General features: G+C 42.8%; 1 protein-coding gene across 1 annotated transcript; it reads right to left on the reverse strand.

Annotated features, from left to right (window-relative positions):
• Positions 1-1,039: 1,039 nt before the first annotated feature.
• On the reverse strand, positions 1,040-20,205 carry LOC139208610 (proto-oncogene tyrosine-protein kinase Src-like). Its single transcript, XM_070838336.1, has 12 exons — positions 19,836-20,205; positions 11,316-11,591; positions 9,954-10,053; positions 7,639-7,737; positions 7,247-7,350; positions 5,295-5,444; positions 5,037-5,192; positions 4,637-4,816; positions 3,275-3,351; positions 3,025-3,178; positions 2,705-2,836; positions 1,040-2,251 (listed from the first exon to the last, which is right to left on the reverse strand). The coding sequence occupies exons 2-12, from the start codon at positions 11,581-11,583 to the stop codon at positions 2,043-2,045; spliced, it is 1,629 nt and encodes a 542-aa protein (XP_070694437.1). The 5' UTR covers positions 11,584-11,591; positions 19,836-20,205; the 3' UTR covers positions 1,040-2,042.
• Positions 20,206-21,085: the final 880 nt, after the last annotated feature.

The raw sequence follows: 21,085 nt of genomic DNA on the forward strand, positions 1-21,085 counted from the left end.
CTCTCATGGCTGCATGGCTCATATTTTGGTTACTGGGTTCATAGTATTTGTTGGCAACAATCTCTAACTTTATATTTACCGTCGACTACTTCATTAACCAAACCACTGTGAAATGTGTGACACCCAACATAAATACCTGCCATTTGAAAAGTGGCTTACATGATTCAAAAACCAACTCTACAGAGCTACAGTATGTACAGTGTGACAGTGAGAACTGGCAGCAGTGGGTAAGATATAATAAAATAAAAAAATGAACCATAGATTGATGGCACAAATGTTCAGAAGTCTGTTTATGATCCCCTTGCCTCACCCGAACCTTGAGTAAAGTAAACACACACGTGTTGATGTACAGTACAGCATAAATACAAACCCAGCCAATGGTCAAGAGAAGAACGGCACAAAAAGCATGCTAACTGGTTTTAAAATCAACTCTTACAGTAAAGTCATAAACACAGTTTTATTTGGGTTACCTGATCAAAGTTTTACAGTTTCATTAGGGCTGCCTGGTTGCATATTTTTATGGACACAACAGCTGTAAAGTGAGTTAACACCTTTTGAATCCTTTAACAAAGAGTAACGGGTTTATGTGTCCTGTTTAGTCACTAACAGGACGTTCACTGGGGAAATGCTGCAGAGTTTTATTGTAGATTGTAAGTAAACAGTTGCCTGTTTCAGAACTAAAAACACCCCGAGTACGCCCCCTGATAATAAAACAGTATATACATGGACAGCAGTAAGGAAATGTGATTTGTTTGGCACACAGTAATGTAGGCTTTTACACTCAGTGTTTTCACATGTTGAGTCAAGTTAGATATTAAACAGTAATGTGTAGTTTGGTAGCCATATCAGCCTCTTAGTAGGTCACATAAATGTTTGATGAAATTAACTCCATTTGTGCCTCTGAGGGAATGAGCTCATAACTGTTAAAGCTGCTCTTTAGTGCCACCATAACTGTGTTGATAATTTTCAATGAAACTTACCAGCTGGAATCAAGGTCAGTCAAAACAGAGAGCATTCAAACACGACCTGCATCAAAAAAAAAAATCCTATTCTTCATCGAGGTTGAATGGCCGTTTGGCGTATGTCAAGAAGCACAGCGAGAAAAGAGGAGGAGGGTTGAGAAAAATTCAATTTAGCTAATTTTCAGTGTTACAGAACCTGCCTGTTGAGTACATTTACCCTGGCACAACCATGATAGTGGTTCTAACAACCTTGCCTACCGATAACCACAGAAAAAAAAAAAGGAAAGGAAAATCAGAATCGTTTGTCTGCCACTGAGCAAAACCTTTAAACCACAGGACGCTTATCCTCTGAGTAAACATAAAGAAAGATGAAAAGTTCCAGATCTGAGTTATTTGGAGACACTTTTAAGAAGCAGCACTTGAGAAAACTGGAGAGAGATACTGAAAGTGGAGGAGAAGTAGAGGAAGAGGAGAGAGGCAGAAGGGACATAAAGGACGTTAAGAGAGACAGACTTTCCTTTGGCACCTGAGCCACAGTGGCAGTGCTCTTCTGTGGGCGGGAAAGGTACCATACGAGGGAAAAGAGACACGACGGAAGAAGGAAAGAGGGAGGCTTCGCTAAACGGCTCGTGTCCAATTGAAATATCCTCCCCTGACTTTCTCTCTTCAGCAGGAAGCTCATCCTTTCCCTCTCACTCCGTCCGTAGATCCTGATTCGGTTCCTCCCACATAAGTCGCACCTGCAAGTGTAGTCCCTCCGTCAAATCAGAGCCAGAGTCTGTCCAGCAGGAGTTCCCCATTACAGCCTCGAATCTCACTTCTGCAAGAAAACCTTCAGGAAACAGTGAGTGCTTGCCGAAAGGAGGTTCTCCAGGTTCTTCTGTAGCAGTTCCTTTATGGCACGTGATGGGACTTCTGCAGATTTCCATCTCCGTTTTGCTTCCACAGAAGAATCTCGAGTTCCTCCCAGGTGAGTTTCACAGGCTCAGATCCTCCCGCAGGTGCTCCTCTGAGGTCGGTTAGTGCAGATCGTTCTGTGTTGAGGTTCTCCCCCCCCCAGGTTCAGTTCAGCGTGTGGTTCTATAGGTTCTCCCCAGGCTGATACTGGGGTTCTGTGGAGGTGAAGTAGTCCTCTAGGAAGCCCTGCAGGTACTCGAACGTAGGCCTCTCTTCTGGGTCCTTCCTCCAGCAGGAAAGCATGAGCTCGTGCAAGGAGCTGGGGCACTCTGCCGGGCACGGCATCCTGTAGCCGCGCTCCACCTGGTCGAGCACCTCGCGGTTAACCATACCTGCCGAGAGAAACAGGAAGTTAGATTTTTACATTTACAATTTTAACACTGATTGAAATCTGACAGATGAAATGATTTAATTAGCAAAATACCAACGTCAAAAATATGTTCTATGGTAAAGAATGCATGATGTTTATCATTTAATATTCATAAAATATCAAATAATCTACAGTTATCGATAATCTATAGTTTTACAATTTTTAGGGCTGCAAGTAACAATAATCTCCATAATCAATCAATCTGCTGATTATTTTTGTTTAGTCCATAAATTGTGATGTCTTGAAATAGCTCGTTTTATCAAACCAACAGTCCAAAACAAAACAATATTCAGTTCACCAACACATACGATGAGAAACACTATCAAATCATCATATTTGAGAATTGGATTGAGAACACTTTTGGCATCTTTGCTTGAAAATTTACAAATAAATATTTGATTAGTGCAGGCCTTACCTGGATAGGGGACTCGGCCTTTAGTTGCCAGCTCTGTGAGCAGCACACCGAAGGACCAGACATCGGACTTGATGGTGAAACGACCGTACAGAGCGGCCTCCGGGGCTGTCCATTTGATTGGAAACTTGGCTCCTAAGAAACCAAACAGCTACGAGTGAGACCTGACTTGAAAGCATCATGGTGTAAATAAAATAAACCTGTCTTTGCAATTCTGTCGCTCCTTTTGGAATTACAGCGCTTGATAACAAAATGTCTGGTCAGGTTCACATTAACAGAAGTTGAAGAATAATCTGTTGTGGAAAGAGGAAGTGTGGTCTTACCCTGTCTCGCAGTGTACTCATTGTCTTCGATGAGTCTTGCCAGACCGAAGTCGGCCACTTTACACACCAGGCTGTCTCCCACCAGGATGTTGGCAGCACGCAGGTCTCTGTGGACATAGTTCATTCTCTCCACGTAGGCCATGCCTGCTGCAATCTGAAGGAAGTGAGGAAGATGAGACAGAGATTTCATGATAAATACAGAATATTGTATAGTTATAGTGTAGTGTGGCTTAACTGTGAGTCATGTTACCTGAGCTGCCATGTCTACGAGCTGAGGCAGACGAAGCATCTTTCCTGCTTCCCCTTTAAGGAAGTCCAGTAAACTACCTGTGAGTGCAAAGATTAAAAAAAAAAAAAGTTTAGAGTTGTAGATAACACATCAAATGAAAGACCAACCACGCAAACTAAATAAACAACCTGTTATAAATTATGTAAATAAATAATCTGGGGGTTCTGATGGCGAGTTTATTACACTTGGGGAAATGTTGGTACCGTATGTTGGCACTTGGTACTGAATCAGACAGATTCAGGGTGTTAATAGTCTCTGCATGAATAACTCTGAACATTTAAGGACGAAACGTGATCTTGCATGAACCTGATGAATAGTTCTGACAGTTTAACTCTGCTGGCAAGCAAATGACAGCTTTGGTGCAACGAATCATTTAGGCTGGTTAAAGTCCAGCAGGCAGGCCATTGTCTGATGATTGCAGTATGTTGCAACAGATCATCACGCATTGGTATTTATCCTAGCTCATTGGTTAATAGCTTAATTTAGCTGCCAAGCCCTCAGACGATGATTATGTCAGAGGTGCTTTCACATATTTACTGGTAAGACTACAAAGGCAATTCATTAGGAAAACTATGACAAATTTAAACAAAGTATTCAGCTAAGAACTCGTTTACGCTCTTCTGTTTCTTGGCTGACTTACTGGTTTAATATTATCTAGTTTGCGGGATCTGCTGTCTTTGAACAATGTCTTTTGCTCCTTCATTTACTTTTCCTTCAGTGTCACTGTTTGTAGATGTGGCTACTTGCCAACCCTACAGATTCTCCTGAGAGTGCAATTTTTCAATCCCAATAAATTCACTAGAATACAGGAAAACTGTCTGAAATGAACAGTTTTCTGAGAGAAGACCCCCAGGACACTCTGGTTAGGTTTGGTTTCCAGATTTAGACTGATGTCTGGAGGTTGGTAAGCATGCTGATCAACCATTATTATTGCTGCTCATCATTGACTATACTACACGTTTAAAAATTGTGACTTTGGCTGCTGGACCTTTTAAACAAAATTCCTGGGGGTTGAGAAGTGATGACCCCGACCTCTGAGATGGGTAATGTTATGGAATACTTGACTGATACCAAACAAAACTCTAAACCAAAAGGTACAGGTAGGCAGCCCTGGTCTAGAAGTGTTTTATGAAACGTAATTTGACATCTACAACTGTGTACAGATATGTGTCTGAGAGTCAGCGGATGTGCTAAAAATCTTCTGACGCAAAAATAAAACTCACATTTCTCAAACACTAAACACGCATTTGATGCCAGTTTTCAGTACCTGATGGTTTACAATATTAACACCCAGTGCATGTTACGGTCAGTCGACTGTATTACCTTGGCTCATATATGCTGTCACAATGTAGATGGGTTCCTCAGACACAACTGCAAACAGCTGGACCAGCTTCTCATGTCTCAACTTCTTCATGACCTGTGCTTCCTGAAGAAAAGCCTCTGGAGACATGGTGCCAGGCTTTAGGGTCTTAATGGCTACCTGTGTTGTGCCGTTCCAAGTGCCTGTCAGAAAACGCAGCAAAATAAATAATTATATATATATATATTATTATTATTATATTATATATATATAATTATATTGCTTCTTTTAGATCTCCTTCCGATACGATGTAGAAGAGAAGAGCAACTGATATACACATATTTTGGACAGTGAATTCATAACCTGCCATGGTGTGAGAGGAATCAGTAACAGAACAGCAGTGGTGTGTAGTTGCTTTCTTACCCATCCAGACCTCTCCGAAGCAGCCCTGTCCCAGTTTAAGGTCGAGGCGGAGGGACTCTCTGGGAATCTCCCAGGCGTCCCTGGCCAGTCCCTGGGTCTGAGGTTTGGCCACAGGACACACCTCTGTGAGAGCGTGGCACAGCCCATCAGAGTGCTCTGAAAGGGGGCAGAGAAGCGAGAGTGAATGTGCAGAAGGTTAACCATCACAGCTGCTGCCATTTCTTCACCATCAGAGAGCAGACGTGTCTGAGCACTCACTGCGGTAGTGGAAGACTAGCTGCTGTAGGCTGGTGAACTGGGTGCGGGAGGTGATGTAGAAACCTCCGCTGTCCAGCTTCCTGATCTTGTAATGTTTAACATTCAAGCCTTTGGTGTTATCATAATCCAGCACTGACAGGCAATATGCCCCTGTGAACAAGACAAAACAGACAGAGACAGGTTAGAACAATAAAACCAGGCATATCTGGGCCTGTGTGACAGCTGCTCTGTGGAGTTTCCTAGCAGCTGTGCTGGGCAAGTCTCTATTGGCCCCTTGAATGGCCGTGGAAATTTAACTAAGCCTATGTGTCCTTGTCCGTGGCACTCTACTAAGTAATGTTTGATCTTACTGGGTAAAATAGTGATAATCACTGACTCTTCTTGTACAGCCATTTTCCAGACAACTACCTTCACAAGCACTACGACAAGAAATATACAATGAAAATTACGAAACCATTAAAACGAATGTTCATAAGGTCAAAAATAACAAATAAAAGGTTGAAGACCTCACCATTATGAGAGGAATCAAACTTGTGTTTTAATAAGTGACTGGGAAGACTGCACAGACTGATCAACAATCATAAGCTCCACAGAGAAATCAGAAATCAATCCTCTTTGATCTGGAGTTTTTCTGACTGATGTTCCCTCTTCTTCCCTCATCAGAGAGAATATCTATAACAGTAAAGACACACTTCCCAAATCCGCACAGTAACTGAACTGTTGTACCACAGTGCTCTTCTATCAGCTTAGTATGACTCATCTCAACTTACAGACCAACCCGCACTAACCTAAAGGCAGAGATAACACAGCCTAAACTACATTACCTGTGATTGTCTGAATTTGTGCAGAATGAAAGGTGTCCACATTTTTCCCCTTTTCCCCTCGTATATACACAAGATCAGACACACAAACACCTCTGACAACAGCTGAGATGAATGTTTTCACCTCCCATGTTTAGGGATTTGAAGTGGGTTGTGACTTGTGTGCCTCTAGCTTGAACCGCGCATTTGATCAAGTCATGAACAGTCTGACATGATTTACACTTCATACACCTTATGAGCATCATGGTTCTGCTCCTCTCCGTCACTCTATGAAGCTCACATTTGACATCTAATACAGAGCGCACCCAGAGGCCAACGCACCTCCTGCCAGAGCTCCTCCTATTTTCCCCCTTTGCTGTTCTTCCCCCTCTCTCAGTGTGAGTGTGTATGTTGGGAGAACAGAGACTTATAGCCAGGGGGAAATCCAGCACCCTCCTAGGTTGACCTAGTTCTGGCAGAGTGATTCACCCCTATCCATTCAACAGCCTCACTCCACTCCACTCCACTGTGCTCTTTTCCTATTTCCCCCGCACTTCCTCCAAAACAACCCCCTAAAGAGCCCATCTACGTCACAGGGACTATTGACGACAGAGTTTCACAGAAAGACGCAAACTCTTCAACAAGCCCAGAGAACAAAGACACTGAGCTTTAGGCCTGTGTGAAAGGTAACAAATGACTTAATTACGAGGTTCTGCCTCTTTCAAATTGAGTCCCTAAAGATCTACTTATTTCAAAGTAAGATCACACTTGCTGTGTGAAGAAAACTCTAGGGAGGCAGAGAACGTGTCATACATTTTAAATACCCAGGGAGTGCCACATAAAAAGCTCACGTTCTATGAAACATGTTTCCTAGAATATTCTAATTTTCTCTGGATATCAGTGTATTATGAAGAACTACAAAAAAACACCAACACATTTTTTCTTTTGAAGATCTGAATACAGTGAGTTTTGGGCATTTTGCTTAAAAGAAAAAGGAAATCTGTTTCTGTTAATCGTGCCACTGATTGGTTGATTACTTATTTCAGTTTTGCATGCAGGTCTTAAGGCATGTAGAAAATTGAGGAAGAGCTAATTGGACCATCCTGATAAGCACTGTAGCCTCTGGAGTGATGCAAACGTCTGCTCTCTCACCTTTAGTGGTCTCGCTCTCCCTCACCAAGAAGGTTCCTCGTCTGTTTTGTAAGTTCAAAAGGAGCCTCTCTGAGTCACGCCGAGTGATCTTCCCAAAATACCACCTGCCAAAGTGGGCCACAGAGAATGAGATCAGTAAGAAGCTACAACTGAGCGTCTGGAGGAGGCAGGCTGAAATACTCTTTGACTGGAAAAGCAGAAGACTGTACTAGAGGGTATAGAAGAAAATATTCTCTCTACTCTTTATATCAGCTTGTAGACAAAGATATAGCATCAAGACTTAAGTTACATTCAGGCTTTGAAGAGGCAAAAAAATGCCTTAAATCTCTGCAGGAACAAAAAACAAACTGGAAAACAAACTAGAAGAGTGAAACAAGGAGAGGATAATGTACTCTTCTGCTTGGATGGAGTCGGATGGAGCCACATAGTTGCTGGGGATATAACCACTCTCTCCTGTCGTCAGGGAGCGAGCGAGCCACCAGTCCCCTTCTCTGTGGCAGAGAGAGACACAGAGACCGAGAGAGAGTCAACCAGAATCAGAAAAGTGGCCGACGCAACCACAACATTTCATGGTTCAATGATCTCTATGTGTATTCCCATTTAAGACACAATATATTTGAGGAGGAAAGAATGGCGGTTTGGTATATTTTTCTAATTGTCATCAAATGCCACGAAAAGATCAAAACAATTGATGTGACTCCCTTTGGCACCCAGCTCCGAGCCCACAAATTCCCGATCAAATCAAGAACAATCACGAATCACGAATAGTTTCTTGTTTAAAAAATGATGTGGTTTTTAGTGGTGGTTTTAGCAGTGGTCATTAGGGACTATTTTCAGCTGTGGATTAATACATTTTGTACACTATTTTTGGTCAAAAGTGGAGGAGTGTATGTGGGATTGACTCAAAATAAACTACAGTGCCCAATCTCATCATAATGAAGGAAGATGTCAGCCGGTACAACAGTGCGGCTCATTTGTGTTTTTAATAGACTTTGGACAACAGTTATGTCATGGAGCTATATCAGGCTATACCAGGCTAATACTTTTTAGTTTAATACATTTATTGGTGGTTTTGGTCTTTTAATAGGATTTGTTATCAATTAGAAATGTACAGAACGTTACCAGACTTCTCCATTAGATATTACTGCATCTGCACCACAGGGTGCTTTTTGATAAGAAAGTCTGCTTCTGATACAAGCTGAAACTTCCACTTTATTTGGCACATAATGTTCTTGACTAAGCAAAGAGCAAACCTAAAAGATGATCCCACACTTAAGTACAAAGAGTGATGTGAAGAAAAACACACAGTTAGGAGAAGAAGACAGACACAGACAACCTTTTGTTCCACTTGTAGTCGCTCGGTTTAGATATTAGACATTTAACTGCTGCTCATTATCCAGAGACTTACAATGTGCTACCTACTGAGCAAGTTAAAGCGCCAATCACTCTGCAAACCACTAACATTTACAAATATGTTGCAGTTATGAGCTTGATCAGACAAATCAGTGCAGCACCTAAGGGACAGCGAACAAAAGGTTGCGTGAGATTTTAATTGCAATAAGAATTACTGACCTGAAGCTGTACTTTTTCCTAGGAGAAACCATGAAGCATGAGAAAGAAAGGAGAGAGGGAGAGATAACAGATACAGCAGACACATCAAAACACAGCGAGGCAAGCAGCACAGCACAGACAGATAGCAAAGGAGCCGAGTATGCTGTGGGACTACACAGTGGGGGTGCACGAGCTGCAGCGTTTTTTTTTCCTAAGTTTTAAAGTTGCACTTGAGTTTTCTTTTTAAAAAAATAATTCTACAACAGAGAAAAAAATCACCCAATTAGTATCCATAAATGATCAGATCCTATCATCGTGGGATTTCTGGACTCAAATACAGTTTCACTACTTTTAATTCAGTATTTGTGTTAAAAATAATTATAAAAATACTGCTTTGTAATGCTGGTTTTGGAACGGTTTCATCTTGCACTAATAATTATATCCTTTAGTCCCACTGTGTAGTGCCAGACTATAGATAAAGAACAGCAGACCAGACTTATGGCAGGAAGTTATGGAAAGAGCTCATAGGACAAAAAAAAGAAAACACCATTGTTCTAACACCTGCGTGGGAATTATGCTCCAGATGCTTTTACTTGAAAACAGCAGCTTTTAAATGCACATAATTTTTCACTTCCTACTGCTGAAATCTTCATTCTGATCATTCTCGCTAAATTGCACCTCAACACACACAAACGCATTTTTAGGTGCCATCTATGTAGATGCTGTTATGTCTGGCTCTCTAATAAAGTGTCTTGAAGACGAAAATGAAGATGATGATGATGATAGTTGCCTAGGAGGGACAGGATGCATTGGTAAAGTGTCATTCTGCTCTGTTTTAGTGAACAGATGGAGAGGATCAGACTCTGTCTGGATCGCTCCACAGATACCAGCCCTGACTGCGTACACACACACACGCACGCACGCACGCACGCACGCACGCACGCACGCACGCACGCACGCACGCACGCACGCACGCACGCACGCACGCACACACACACACACACACACACACACGCACACACACACACACACACACACACACACACACACACACACACACACACACACACACACAAATCTACAAATCTGTTCATTTAGATTTTTGTGAAGTTGTGGCATCAGAGGGAGAGAGAGGCAGATGACTGCTGATTCTTACGTGTTGTTGACAATCTGCAGCCTGTCGCCTTTCCTAAAGGTCAGATCAGACGCTGTACGTGACTCATAGTCATACAGCGCCACAAATGTAGTGACACCTCCTGCAAGAAAGAAACACACACACACACATATATTTTAAGGAACAATGTCGTTAAAGAGAATGGTACTTCCCCCTTAAGTCCTATTCAAATCTACTTCCATAAATTTCAATAATAAAGGTCTAACCCTTGATGATAATTAGCTCCATCCACTGTGAGGCTATAAATCTCAAAGTTATTTTGCCTCTGCTCCATATCTGTATGAAACAATTCACCAAGGCCTAATGAGAAATATCGACATTCAGACTGCTTGTGACTGATCGCCCGTGAAGGACAAAGCCATCGTACCAAAGGCTCCCTGTCTTCTGTGTGGCTCTCTATCCCTTCCTTTTAATGAACCTGTGATCTAAACCTGGGAACTCTCCAGCCAATCATCGATCGGCTCATTAGACGCATGGCAGGAGGCGGCCGGCAGAGCTGCTGCCGATACACCATCGGCTCTCCGCTCTCTGTGCAGAGCAACATTAACCTAAACCATCTGGCCAGTCTAGACACATTACAGCTAATGTCAAGTAAAATGTGGACAGTGTGGGACGGCGAGCTTCAAAGTCAGAGAGAGGGTTTTATGTCTGTTTGACAGCTGAAGGTGGGAAAAGGAAACAGTTTTCAAAACAAGACTTTTGTGAAGTCATGCTGAAAACATGTAGGTCGACTCAGAAATGAGTCAAATAAGTCAGTTTCCACAGTATTCACTTTGCTGTTACACTCACATTTAAAGCAATTTTACAATATTTTGAAAAATACATTTATCTGTGCGTATACATATGTGCGTTGGATGAGAAGATTGATCTCTCCTATTAAATCAATGTGGAGCTGGGGTCAGGAAATCATTATCTTAGCTTAGCACAAAGAGCAGGAACAGGGAAACCACAAAACCTCTCTTCTCACTAATAAGTGAGTGGAGTATGACATCCATATGGAAGTCACAGCACCCGGCCAGAAATGTTCTGGCACATGAAACTGCAATTCATCGTTTTTCTACTTCGATTTTGCATTAATTAAGCAAATGAGGTTTAATGTGTTAATTAGGGAGCTTCAGAGGTGCTGGTAGACAGATTCCAGTTACCTTCGGACAGAGCCAGGCTGGCTGTTTCCCGTTTCCATTCTTTATGCTAAGCTAACCAACTTCATATTGAACGTACAGATATGACAGTGGTATTGATCTTTTCATTGAACTTACAGCAAGAAAAAAAACCTTATTGAGTAGCATTTGTTATTTAACTGAACTATACCACACCTAACTGATCTCACCAAGGGTTGCTTACCTGACAGAGGTCCTCTCTGAGGCGAGGTGATGGTGCCTGTGTGGTCCACCCCCCCAAAGAGAGCCAGCTCAGGAGTGTTTGTCGGGGCGTGCTGGTGCTGCCCTTGATGCCCCCGCCTGCCTGTCCCGACGGCAGGGCTCCTGTTGGGGGTTTGGGTCTGCTGGGCGGGGCCCAGGTGGTGGAAGTGCCCGCTGTCTGTGCCGATGGTGCCATCCAGGCTCATGGAGCGCTGGCCCGGCTCCTTGGGCTTGCTCTTGCCCGCCCCCATGTGCAGACCTGGGAAGAGAGCCAACGATGAGTAAGGATGCAGTACTTTAAAAAAGATGAAAAAAAAAAAACAGCTCTTCTGGGTTGTCATCTCTGTTTCCATTCAGACAGGGTAGAACCAATAAATTAGTTGATCGACAAAAATAATAAATTAACTGACTAAACAATCAAATTGATTGTCTTTTTTTCCCCAAAATACAAACACCAAATCAGAAGATCATTCTTCAGCTTCTTCATTGTGAGGATTTACCACTTCTGTTTTATACTGTAAACTAAATAATCAACAAATTACATCAATAATGATAATAATTATTTGAAGTTTCAAAAGACCATTTTTGTTAATTTCTATATAAAAATCTTTGAACTCTTCCAATTCAAAAAGTGTAAAATTGAAGGTGTGATGCATTTTATACTTTTAATGCCCATTGTCTACTTTCATCCTGGCAGCAGTAACGTTAGAGGAGGGCATGTGGATGTCTACTTTTAAACTCAGTTTTAATATTTAAATCAGGTCCAACCCCCACACATCCTGTTCACAAACCACTGAAAAGAAATCTTTTCACTGGAAAATTATAAATAATAAGCTTACAGTCAATATGAGACAGTGTTCATTTACACACACGTTTGATAAATACTCTCGTTTCAGGGTGACTGGGCAAACAATTCAAGCAACGTTTCTACATAATGACCGTTTTAATCCAACCTGACAGGAGATGAAAGCTGCTCATTCAAGAACAGGAACTGACCCTATTTCAGTTTCTATTCATTCACCTTTCTCAAATAAAAAATCCTCCTCTTAGCAATGTGTGCTGTGAGCGTGCTCTCCTAATCCACCACAGTGTATCCTTGGAGCTGTTCCAGGTTCAGTTAGAACCATTTAGCATGCAAATACTGAGAACAGGACACCTTGAAACAGTCAACACGCATAAATTCAAGGTCATTCCTATCCGTTGATTCAATCTGCTCTGAATCAATACGCATCTACAAGGAAAACAAAGCTTCAAACAAAAGGAGCAGTGGGCTGTAATGAAACTGAGAGCTAATACTGGTGAGCTGACAAGGACAGAAACTGTTTCACCTCCAACAGGTAATTATACCACCGCCTCCTGATGCCCCAACACATCTATTATGGCCTGATAAATGCAACAAGAGCAGCCCGTCTTCATGACTGCAGACAAAGACAAACACGCTCAGACAGTCAAGTGCATCCACAGAACGTTGGAGTGCTGTGTTCACACACCAAGTCCAATCCAGCCCTCCAGTCAGACTGAGTGACTCACTGTGAGACCAGCTATTTCAGGCCAGCTGAAACAGAGTCATATGCACATGAAACAGCCTTGTTCCTTGGTGAATAGAAGCACTCTCAGTTCCAGACAGTGTATTCACCATGTGTGTAGGTGTGTCTTTGTGTGTGCGTTAGTGCGTGAGCAGCTGTTCCTTGGTCTCTGGGAAACGAGGCTCTATCGCACACTAACACTCAGCCACAGTTGCGTCTCACATCCTTTTTCCAGCACATGCATGTATCCGTGTGTTTCCAGCACGCTTGTGTGAGTCCGATAGATTCAGAGAAGGTTATTAACAGAGAAGGAGGAAGGAACTGGCAGTGGCTGTAAAAAGATCGTGTAGGTGGTTGTTGTGTACTGCACGGACAGCTGAGGCTTAGTGGGAGTTTTAAGTGTAATGTGTGAGCATAATATAATTACACAGGTATGGGAATTCTCAAAGCTATGGAAGGATCCCACTGTGAAGATGCGTGGGCGTGCGAGCTGTGTGAATGTGCACGAGAGTGAACGATTTTAAGCACACAAGTACCGTCACGCAAGCTTTGATTCAACCCCTGCCAGGATGTAATCTGGCGCACCGGGGGGTTTAATGTATCCCATGGTGCAACACTGAGTCACACAGAGATGGGCCCTTTGGCCTGCGGGAGAGGTGGACAGGCCTGTGCGGATTGTGTGACGAGTACACCACTCGATTTGGCTGACTAGTCTGGATGTCAGCAATGGACTTGTGAGGCTGCTGCTGCCTCAAACAGCCACCAGCTCAGCGAGGATCACAAACAGCCAAATGTTTAAAAAAAGGACAAAACTTTCAGACTGATCAGTCTGAGCAGATATTAAACAATTATGCTTATGCAACGGATATATTTAGCAGTCCACAAAGTCAATATACGCAAGCATACAGATCCTTGAAGTGCTTAAATCCACACAACAACTAAAAGTAAAATGATCGTCTTGAAAGAGCCACTGCTACTTAAAAACTGGTTGGCGATGTGTATGTGAGGATGAACGCTTTAAGCATCAAACTGTTACAACCTCACGTGCTCCTGTTCTACACATTTCTTACTGAATGTCAAGTCACCTCAGCGTGACCCTCACGGATCACAGAAGAGAAGCCTGCCAGAAAAGGTTTCTCATGCTGTGAGGGGGGATCCGGAGTCCTGACTCGAGCCATCAATGGTGCAAAGCTAGAGCACCTGAACCAAAGCGCAGCATTTAGTAAAAGCATTAGTATGGAGAAGATACAGCAAAACATCAGCAAAGTTTCAACTGACATTTTCATCAGTGAAGTGACCACTCCCAGACGGGTCACTTTGGTTGTTGAAGTGAGGATGTATGAAAGTATAAAAACACTGTGATACTTGTGTTGAGGAGGCCAGGACAAGTTCGAAAATGGTGTCTGTCCTGAAATTGATGGTAGTTGTTTGTAAGTTATAACGTACTATTATCAAATCCTACTGAAAAGTAAAGCTGAATGTACTCTGGTACGCACTGCGCACTAAGATTTGACTTTACCATCCATGCAGAGGTGCCCTTTTGATGGTTTTGCTGCAGTCCCATTTACCTTGGATAGATTTTAATCAGACAAATGTATACATTTACACTCAGTAGCATTTTATTAGGTACACTTGTACAGTTTAATACAACAGACTTCCCTAACGTCCATCTTTACGAAGCTCATAATGTTCTGCTTCTATCACAGCTGCTGGAAATGAGTCAATTCAATTTCCTCTTTATTACGGAGGTCTTAATTTAAAGTGGCCCCCTTAGATTCTTTAGAGAAGGAACTGATGGCCCAGTTTTGATCATACATCATGGATCAGAGACTTTTTAATTTTGGTCCAAGTTACACGTCAACATACAGCACTCATAACGTTCACAAATTATATGTGCACGCCTTAATACTTCCATCTCACTGGTATACATGTGTAGCATACATACAAATGCAGACACAGCTGATAACTTCCTCCTGGACAGTTCAGCAGAGCGAGGAGCTGGCAGGACGGGCCATTTTAACCCTGATCCTCCGGTTGAAGGAAAGTCAAGTCGATTTGGAAAACTGACTAATCATCAGTTTTAAGCACACACCAATGAGGGGAGGTAATGATCCTCGACCAGCGCTGCAAACATATCTCAATACAGCTTTCGCACAAGCCATGTCCAAGCCATGTCCTATGAGAGTCACTTTCCCCCCCGATTCTCTCCAGGACGCTGCAAACACCAGAGGACCCTTGAAAGCCTCAGAGCCTGCATGTGTAAACAACAGGGCTAGCACTGTAGCTGAGCCTCACGCCTTTTCCTAATATGGTGTCAGAGTTCCCTAATATCAAGAAGCGCTAAGATGTGACTACTTCCAACACTGACATAAAATGGAAGAGGGCGAAGGAGACCAAAGTTTTCTGGACAAATGAAAGTACCAAAGAAGATACAGTTACGTCTTGGAACATTCGAGAGGAGGAAAAGAAGTAAAATCATGGAAAAAGAAAATATGAGGAAAAGGGAGATGAAGAGAGATTTCAGTCTCTTGTGAGCTTTTCCATTCTGCAGGAATGGGGGAGAACCAGATTGCGCCACACTGCTGCGATTGCCAGCGACTGCAACAAGAACAGGCACCTGAGCAGTGGGAGGGCGGGATGGGAGGAAGGAAGCGTGGAGGGAGATGGGGGGGGTTACAAAGAAGCTCTATTTTTCTCCACGATACAAATCAAAATATCGCTCCAAGAGAAACTCTTGTTGCCTTGCACCAAGTTTAAAATAGGATCATCGTTATCATTATTAATATCACTTTTACTCATCTTACTTGACTGTACTGCATGCATGAACGCTGTAAGATGCTTTCCATTGATACTTACTTGACAATTTTAAGCAGTGTAAGCTGTATTTTTTTGTATGAACTGTACTGTGAGTATAAAGTTATGTAACATGTGGTTTAATCATGTCAGAAATGCAACCACGATGCACAGACATGCTAAATGAGTGAATACAGCTGTGCCTGGTATTGTTGTGGGAAAGCAGATTTTAAGGATTAGATATGAATCATGGCAAATAAGAGGCTTGTTCAAAGGCTGCTCTCCGAGTGGTATTTACTTCAGAACCACCATGGAGCTCAAGAGCGCGTGAATTTCTGCAGTGCATTCATCACTAACCTGTGCCTCACAGTGTTGACCGAATCTCACAAAGTCTATAAAACTTTCTCCACACGTGAGGTGAATACTGGAGGAAAAAGAAGAGACCATAAAGGAGGAGAGCTCAGATGGCTGAAAGGAGTGTAAGTTACTAAAGCAGGCAAGTCCAAACACCTGTCAGGTACTGAAACTGCATCACAACCAGTATTTTCACTATGCGTCATTGGAAAATGGCATAAAACCAAATCTGACTCTAATGGAAAGATAGGTTCACGTTTTTTCGTGAACTTAGGGTGTTTAATGTTTCCTAGCACTCACTAGCTGACACTGAAATGGTTAGCTGCTGTAAGTGTTCATCCTGTCTGTGGTGGCCGCTAAGAGATCCCCGCTTAATGCGATTCACTGGGAGTGATGGAGGTCAAAATCAACAGTTGGTGTAAACATATCTGAAGCCAAGTCAAAGTAACCACTTTGGTCCAGACTGAAATATCTCAACAACTATCAGATGAATTGCTGTGACATTTTATGCAGACATTCATGGTTCCCTGGTGATGAATCCTACTGGGTTTGTGAATCCCCTGATTCTTCCACTAACGCCACAACTTGCAGCTTTGACTGTACCAAAATGTATCACAATCTCACACCCAACAGTTGGCAAAGTATCAGACATTCATGTCACCATCAGGATGAAGTGTTGGGCTTTTCATTTAGTGCCATCAAGTCAAAATTCCCATTTCACCAAATACTTGCAAAACTACTCTCATAGCATTCCCATAAGCCTCAGCTGTGTTTTATTTACTACGAAACCAGCAAATGTTAACTGCTAACTAAGCCAATGAACAGGGCAAACATTATACCTGCTAAACACCAGCGTGTTAGCCTTGTCATTGTGAGAATTTCAGCATGCGGATGTTAGCATATAGCTCAAAGCAGCTCACAGAGCCTCCGCAGTGGCTGCAGACTGTAGTCCCTAGTTTTCGTATGACCGTCCACCACAGCCCCACAAGGAGCCATTGTTAAAGGGAACAATGAGGGAATGTGATACTAAAATTATTTACTTAGGAGGATACCCACTTGATTAGACTATGAAGCCTCATATTAGCTTCAGATGAATTAGCGAGGGCATTTTAGCCCAGAATAACAACACTTTTTCAAAGACTTGAAAAAATATGAACCTATCATTTAAATTCTTGATGATTTACAGTTAATATTGTGCTGCAGGGCATAGCTACTTTCCTTCAGGCCTTCAAATAATCAGAAGCTGAATTCCCTGCACCATAGTCTTCAAGAAAATTAAGTTGCTAGTGATTATTTTCCTTGTTTAATACAAACTGAATAAACAATTATCTAAGACGCTGAAGTTCCACAGAATAAATAGTGGAAGATTATGTTTCCATGTGTGTAAAAACATGGAAACACTTAAGGACAACATTTTAATGCTGATAAGTAGCTATCATTTTGCACTAAGAATTTGATCATTTCTCATGTTTCCTGTCTAATTGGCACTTGTAATCCTCCATCTGAAGCTGTGCACACACATGCTGTATATTTCTGGTCAGGCACATGAGCACATTTGGCCACGACAAACCTCACTGAGTCACAACAGACGGTAACAGTTGCCACTGTGCCGCAGAGAGCGGAGGAGCTCGAGCCAATGTTTCAGTCAAATGGGAAAATTACAGTTTGCCCTGGGGAGGAGAGGCAAGGGGAAAGAGGGGGGTGGGGGCAATGATGGTTCCTCAAGATCAAAACAAGAGGAAATGTGCACATTAGCATCACTGTCTTATCCTGCTATATGCTGGATGATAACATGAAACAAGCCCAGTCCACACACGTGTGTAATACACAGATCATCTACGGGCTGGGCTACAGAGAGAGGGCAGAAGAAAGGACAGCACAGCGTTAGAACTATCAAGTCTTGTCCCATGTTGGTGCTGCGTTTCCCTAATCAGATATTCTGTTACCTTTTCCTCAAATGTCTTGCTGACCGCACTCACTTTGCTCTCTGTGTCTGGCTGTACCATCTCATGTCCCCTCTTCGTCAGTGACAAACACATAGAGGAGGACGAGAGGAAGATGAAGAACAACAACAACAACAACAACAAGAGGAAGAAGAGAGGAGGATTGTGGCGTTCAGCTGATAAAACCCACTTCCATTTTCTGTCCTTCATTAACTGGTGGCTCTGGCTGATCTGGGCTACAAGAAGTAGCTGCTACAGTACAACTGATTCAATAAAAGACGGCAGAGGATGGAGAAGGAGGACATGTTTTATTCTAGAGGTGCCGCACTCTTAGCAAATTATTAGCTCTACTAATTCGTAGGACTTTTATTAATGACAGCAGTGATCTCTGGGAAATTAAAACAAACTAATATTAGTTCCCCCATCAAACGTGTGCATGTGTGTGTCTGACAGAAACAGGAATACAAGAGCCTGTTATCTAGATAACTAGACTAGAGATGCAACAATTAAGTGATTCATCAGTTTGTCTGTTGCTCAGACAACCAGCAACAAAAAAATATATAGAAACATAATACATAAATGTATTCCTCAACAAATTGAAACATTTTCTGGTTCTTTGTCTTTTCACAGTAACTTGAATGTCTTTGGGTTTTAAACTGTTGAATTTACAATACTAGACATATAAAGATGTAACCTTGGGTTTTGGGAGTATTCTTCAACATCTGCTGACATTTTATAGACCAAACAATTAATTGAGAAAAGACTTTAGATGAACTGATGATGAAAATAATATTGGGGCGCAGCTGTGAAGCCAGTGTCTGCCCTCTGCAAGGGAACATTATATATTTTGAGCCACTGTATGTGCTCTCAGCTTGTAAAACATTATTTGAGTCATGCAACAATCCAGCTCAGTATTTTGAAACCATTTCTCCAGCTATGCTAGCCCCGTGATAAACATGAGGGCAGCATATTGTTGCATCCTCTAAAGGTTGTCCAGTGTTCACAGTCCTGTGTTGAGCTTTCCCACGATGCATGCGTCTTATTTTCAGCAAACCTGAATCAACAGCCTTATGGAAATTTGCTGGAACTGATCCAGCATCCCAAACCAAATGTAAATAGATTAGCCACATAATTAAAATTCTATTTCCTCGGGATTAAACACCGGTTGTCAGCAAAGCTGCTTTCAGAGAAACAAGGGGTGGGGTGGTAGCTGCCTACAGGAGTAGCAGCTGTCAGGATGATATCCTTCTTTGCTATGGGAGGGGGGATAAAAAAAAATAATACTAAAAAAAACACACTCACACACACCTCAACAGTCCGTGATTGCCAAACGGATCCACATTAGGCACGTAAAGAGGGATTTGTGAATGGGAACAGGGATAAAAGGCGACAATGCTGCTGTGGCTGTCGTGGGCTTCGGCTCACATACATCGCATATGCGGCCTGATGAATCAAAACAGGTGCTGTTACAGCTCCATTTTGAATTTCGATGGGTTGTTGGCTCTTGTTTTCTGTGCGCAGTCAATCTAACGCGTCTCCCCGCAGCATTTTTTTGGGGGGGTCGTGAGGAAGTCAGAAATAAGACATTTGCAAACACGGTGCGCATTTTGTGCGGGGTGTAGTAAATCGTCAACAGCGTAGCCCTGACACAGACTGAGGGGCACTGACCAAATGTGCGAGCAGCGCTGACTGAATGGCCTGTGCAACAATGAAATACAAGTCAGAGAGAGGGGGATAGCTACCGTAGGCTGCGTGTGTGTGTGTGTGTGTGTGTGCAACATCAGTGTGGGAAAATACGTAGCAGCAAAAAAATAAAAAAAATCCATACATGTTTAAAACAAATCTCATGTCCTCGCATTAAAACATCACAAGCTCCAATTAGCTTACCTTTGACGCGTCTTGAGATGCAGCCCAACAATCAGAGACGCGCAGCGAGGAACCGTGTTAAATCCTGATGGCTGTCCTCATTAGAGAAATAATGGAAGCGGACGGCCAGTTGCTGTGGAAACCTCGGGCCAGCCACGAATCCCATTTAGTGCATTTCGGCAGAATCGCAGAGAGGGGAGGTCATGACGGGGACTGGCTTCAGGAGCAGAGGGCACAGCTGCCGGAGCGGCTGCGGTGGGCCGGACCTAACGCCAACCCTACGGCGGAGGCAGCGGCGGCAGCCTGTTCAGCTGGGGAGAGTCGACGGCGCGGTGGGTTCATGCGGGGAGGCAGGAGCGGTGTGGTGTGGAGAAGGCATGCCTCGCAGGGGGGGAAGGCACGGGATAGTGGATCACTGACGAAACACCAGAGCGCAAATATGATGAGTCTGGACTTTACGCTTTTTACGCAGCAGCGGCGGAGGCGAAAAGATTCACGTCGTGTTGCGTAACTCGACGCCGTTTGCAGGCACGACAGCACCACTAGCTCCTGGAGTCACGATGGAGAAGTTGTTGGGGTTTTTTTTTTTGAAAAGTAACCCCAACTACACGCCACAAAATGTACACAAATCCCTCCCGTCACCCAGAAGTTAGCTTCAGTGCTAGCTAACAGAATCCGTTGCTAAGCGACAGACACTTCCTCTTATGAGCGGCCAGTTTAACGTTTGGCGCATTAATATTAACACTTTACCGTTATGAGGCCGAACAGGTGTCCGGTAATCAGAGATTTTAATCCGCTGCAGAACTCTAGCCCACTCAGAGGAGAGGACCGGGACTACTTGGAAACAAATTTCAAACATCTGAAGTTCAAGTTTAGAAATACGAAAAAAATCACTCTATTTCTCAAATAAAACCAGAATAATTCGTCCAAATTCCTTAAAAAAACGGTACAAATCAGTGTTTTCTTTGTTCAATCGGGATTATGTCACATCCAGGTAGGCCTATAGGTCATAATGAAGTCTGACCAGTGCTGACTTTTAGAGCCTATTTATTGATCTTTACAGTTAAAAAGAACCCTCATAAGTATAGAATGACTGACAAACACACAAATACTTTCAGTGAATGGGAGTTATTTTTTTCTAAACTATGACCATCTTATTTGGTTCGATCTTCCCATGTAACTTAATTTTTGGATTCCCTAACTACTGCAGGTATCACCAACTGTGTCTGACTATCAAAAAATATTATATATACTTTACCTGCAGTGAAACA

Source organism: Pempheris klunzingeri, chromosome 2 (genome assembly GCF_042242105.1).
Source record: "Pempheris klunzingeri isolate RE-2024b chromosome 2, fPemKlu1.hap1, whole genome shotgun sequence".
Taxonomy (NCBI): domain Eukaryota; kingdom Metazoa; phylum Chordata; class Actinopteri; order Acropomatiformes; family Pempheridae; genus Pempheris; species Pempheris klunzingeri.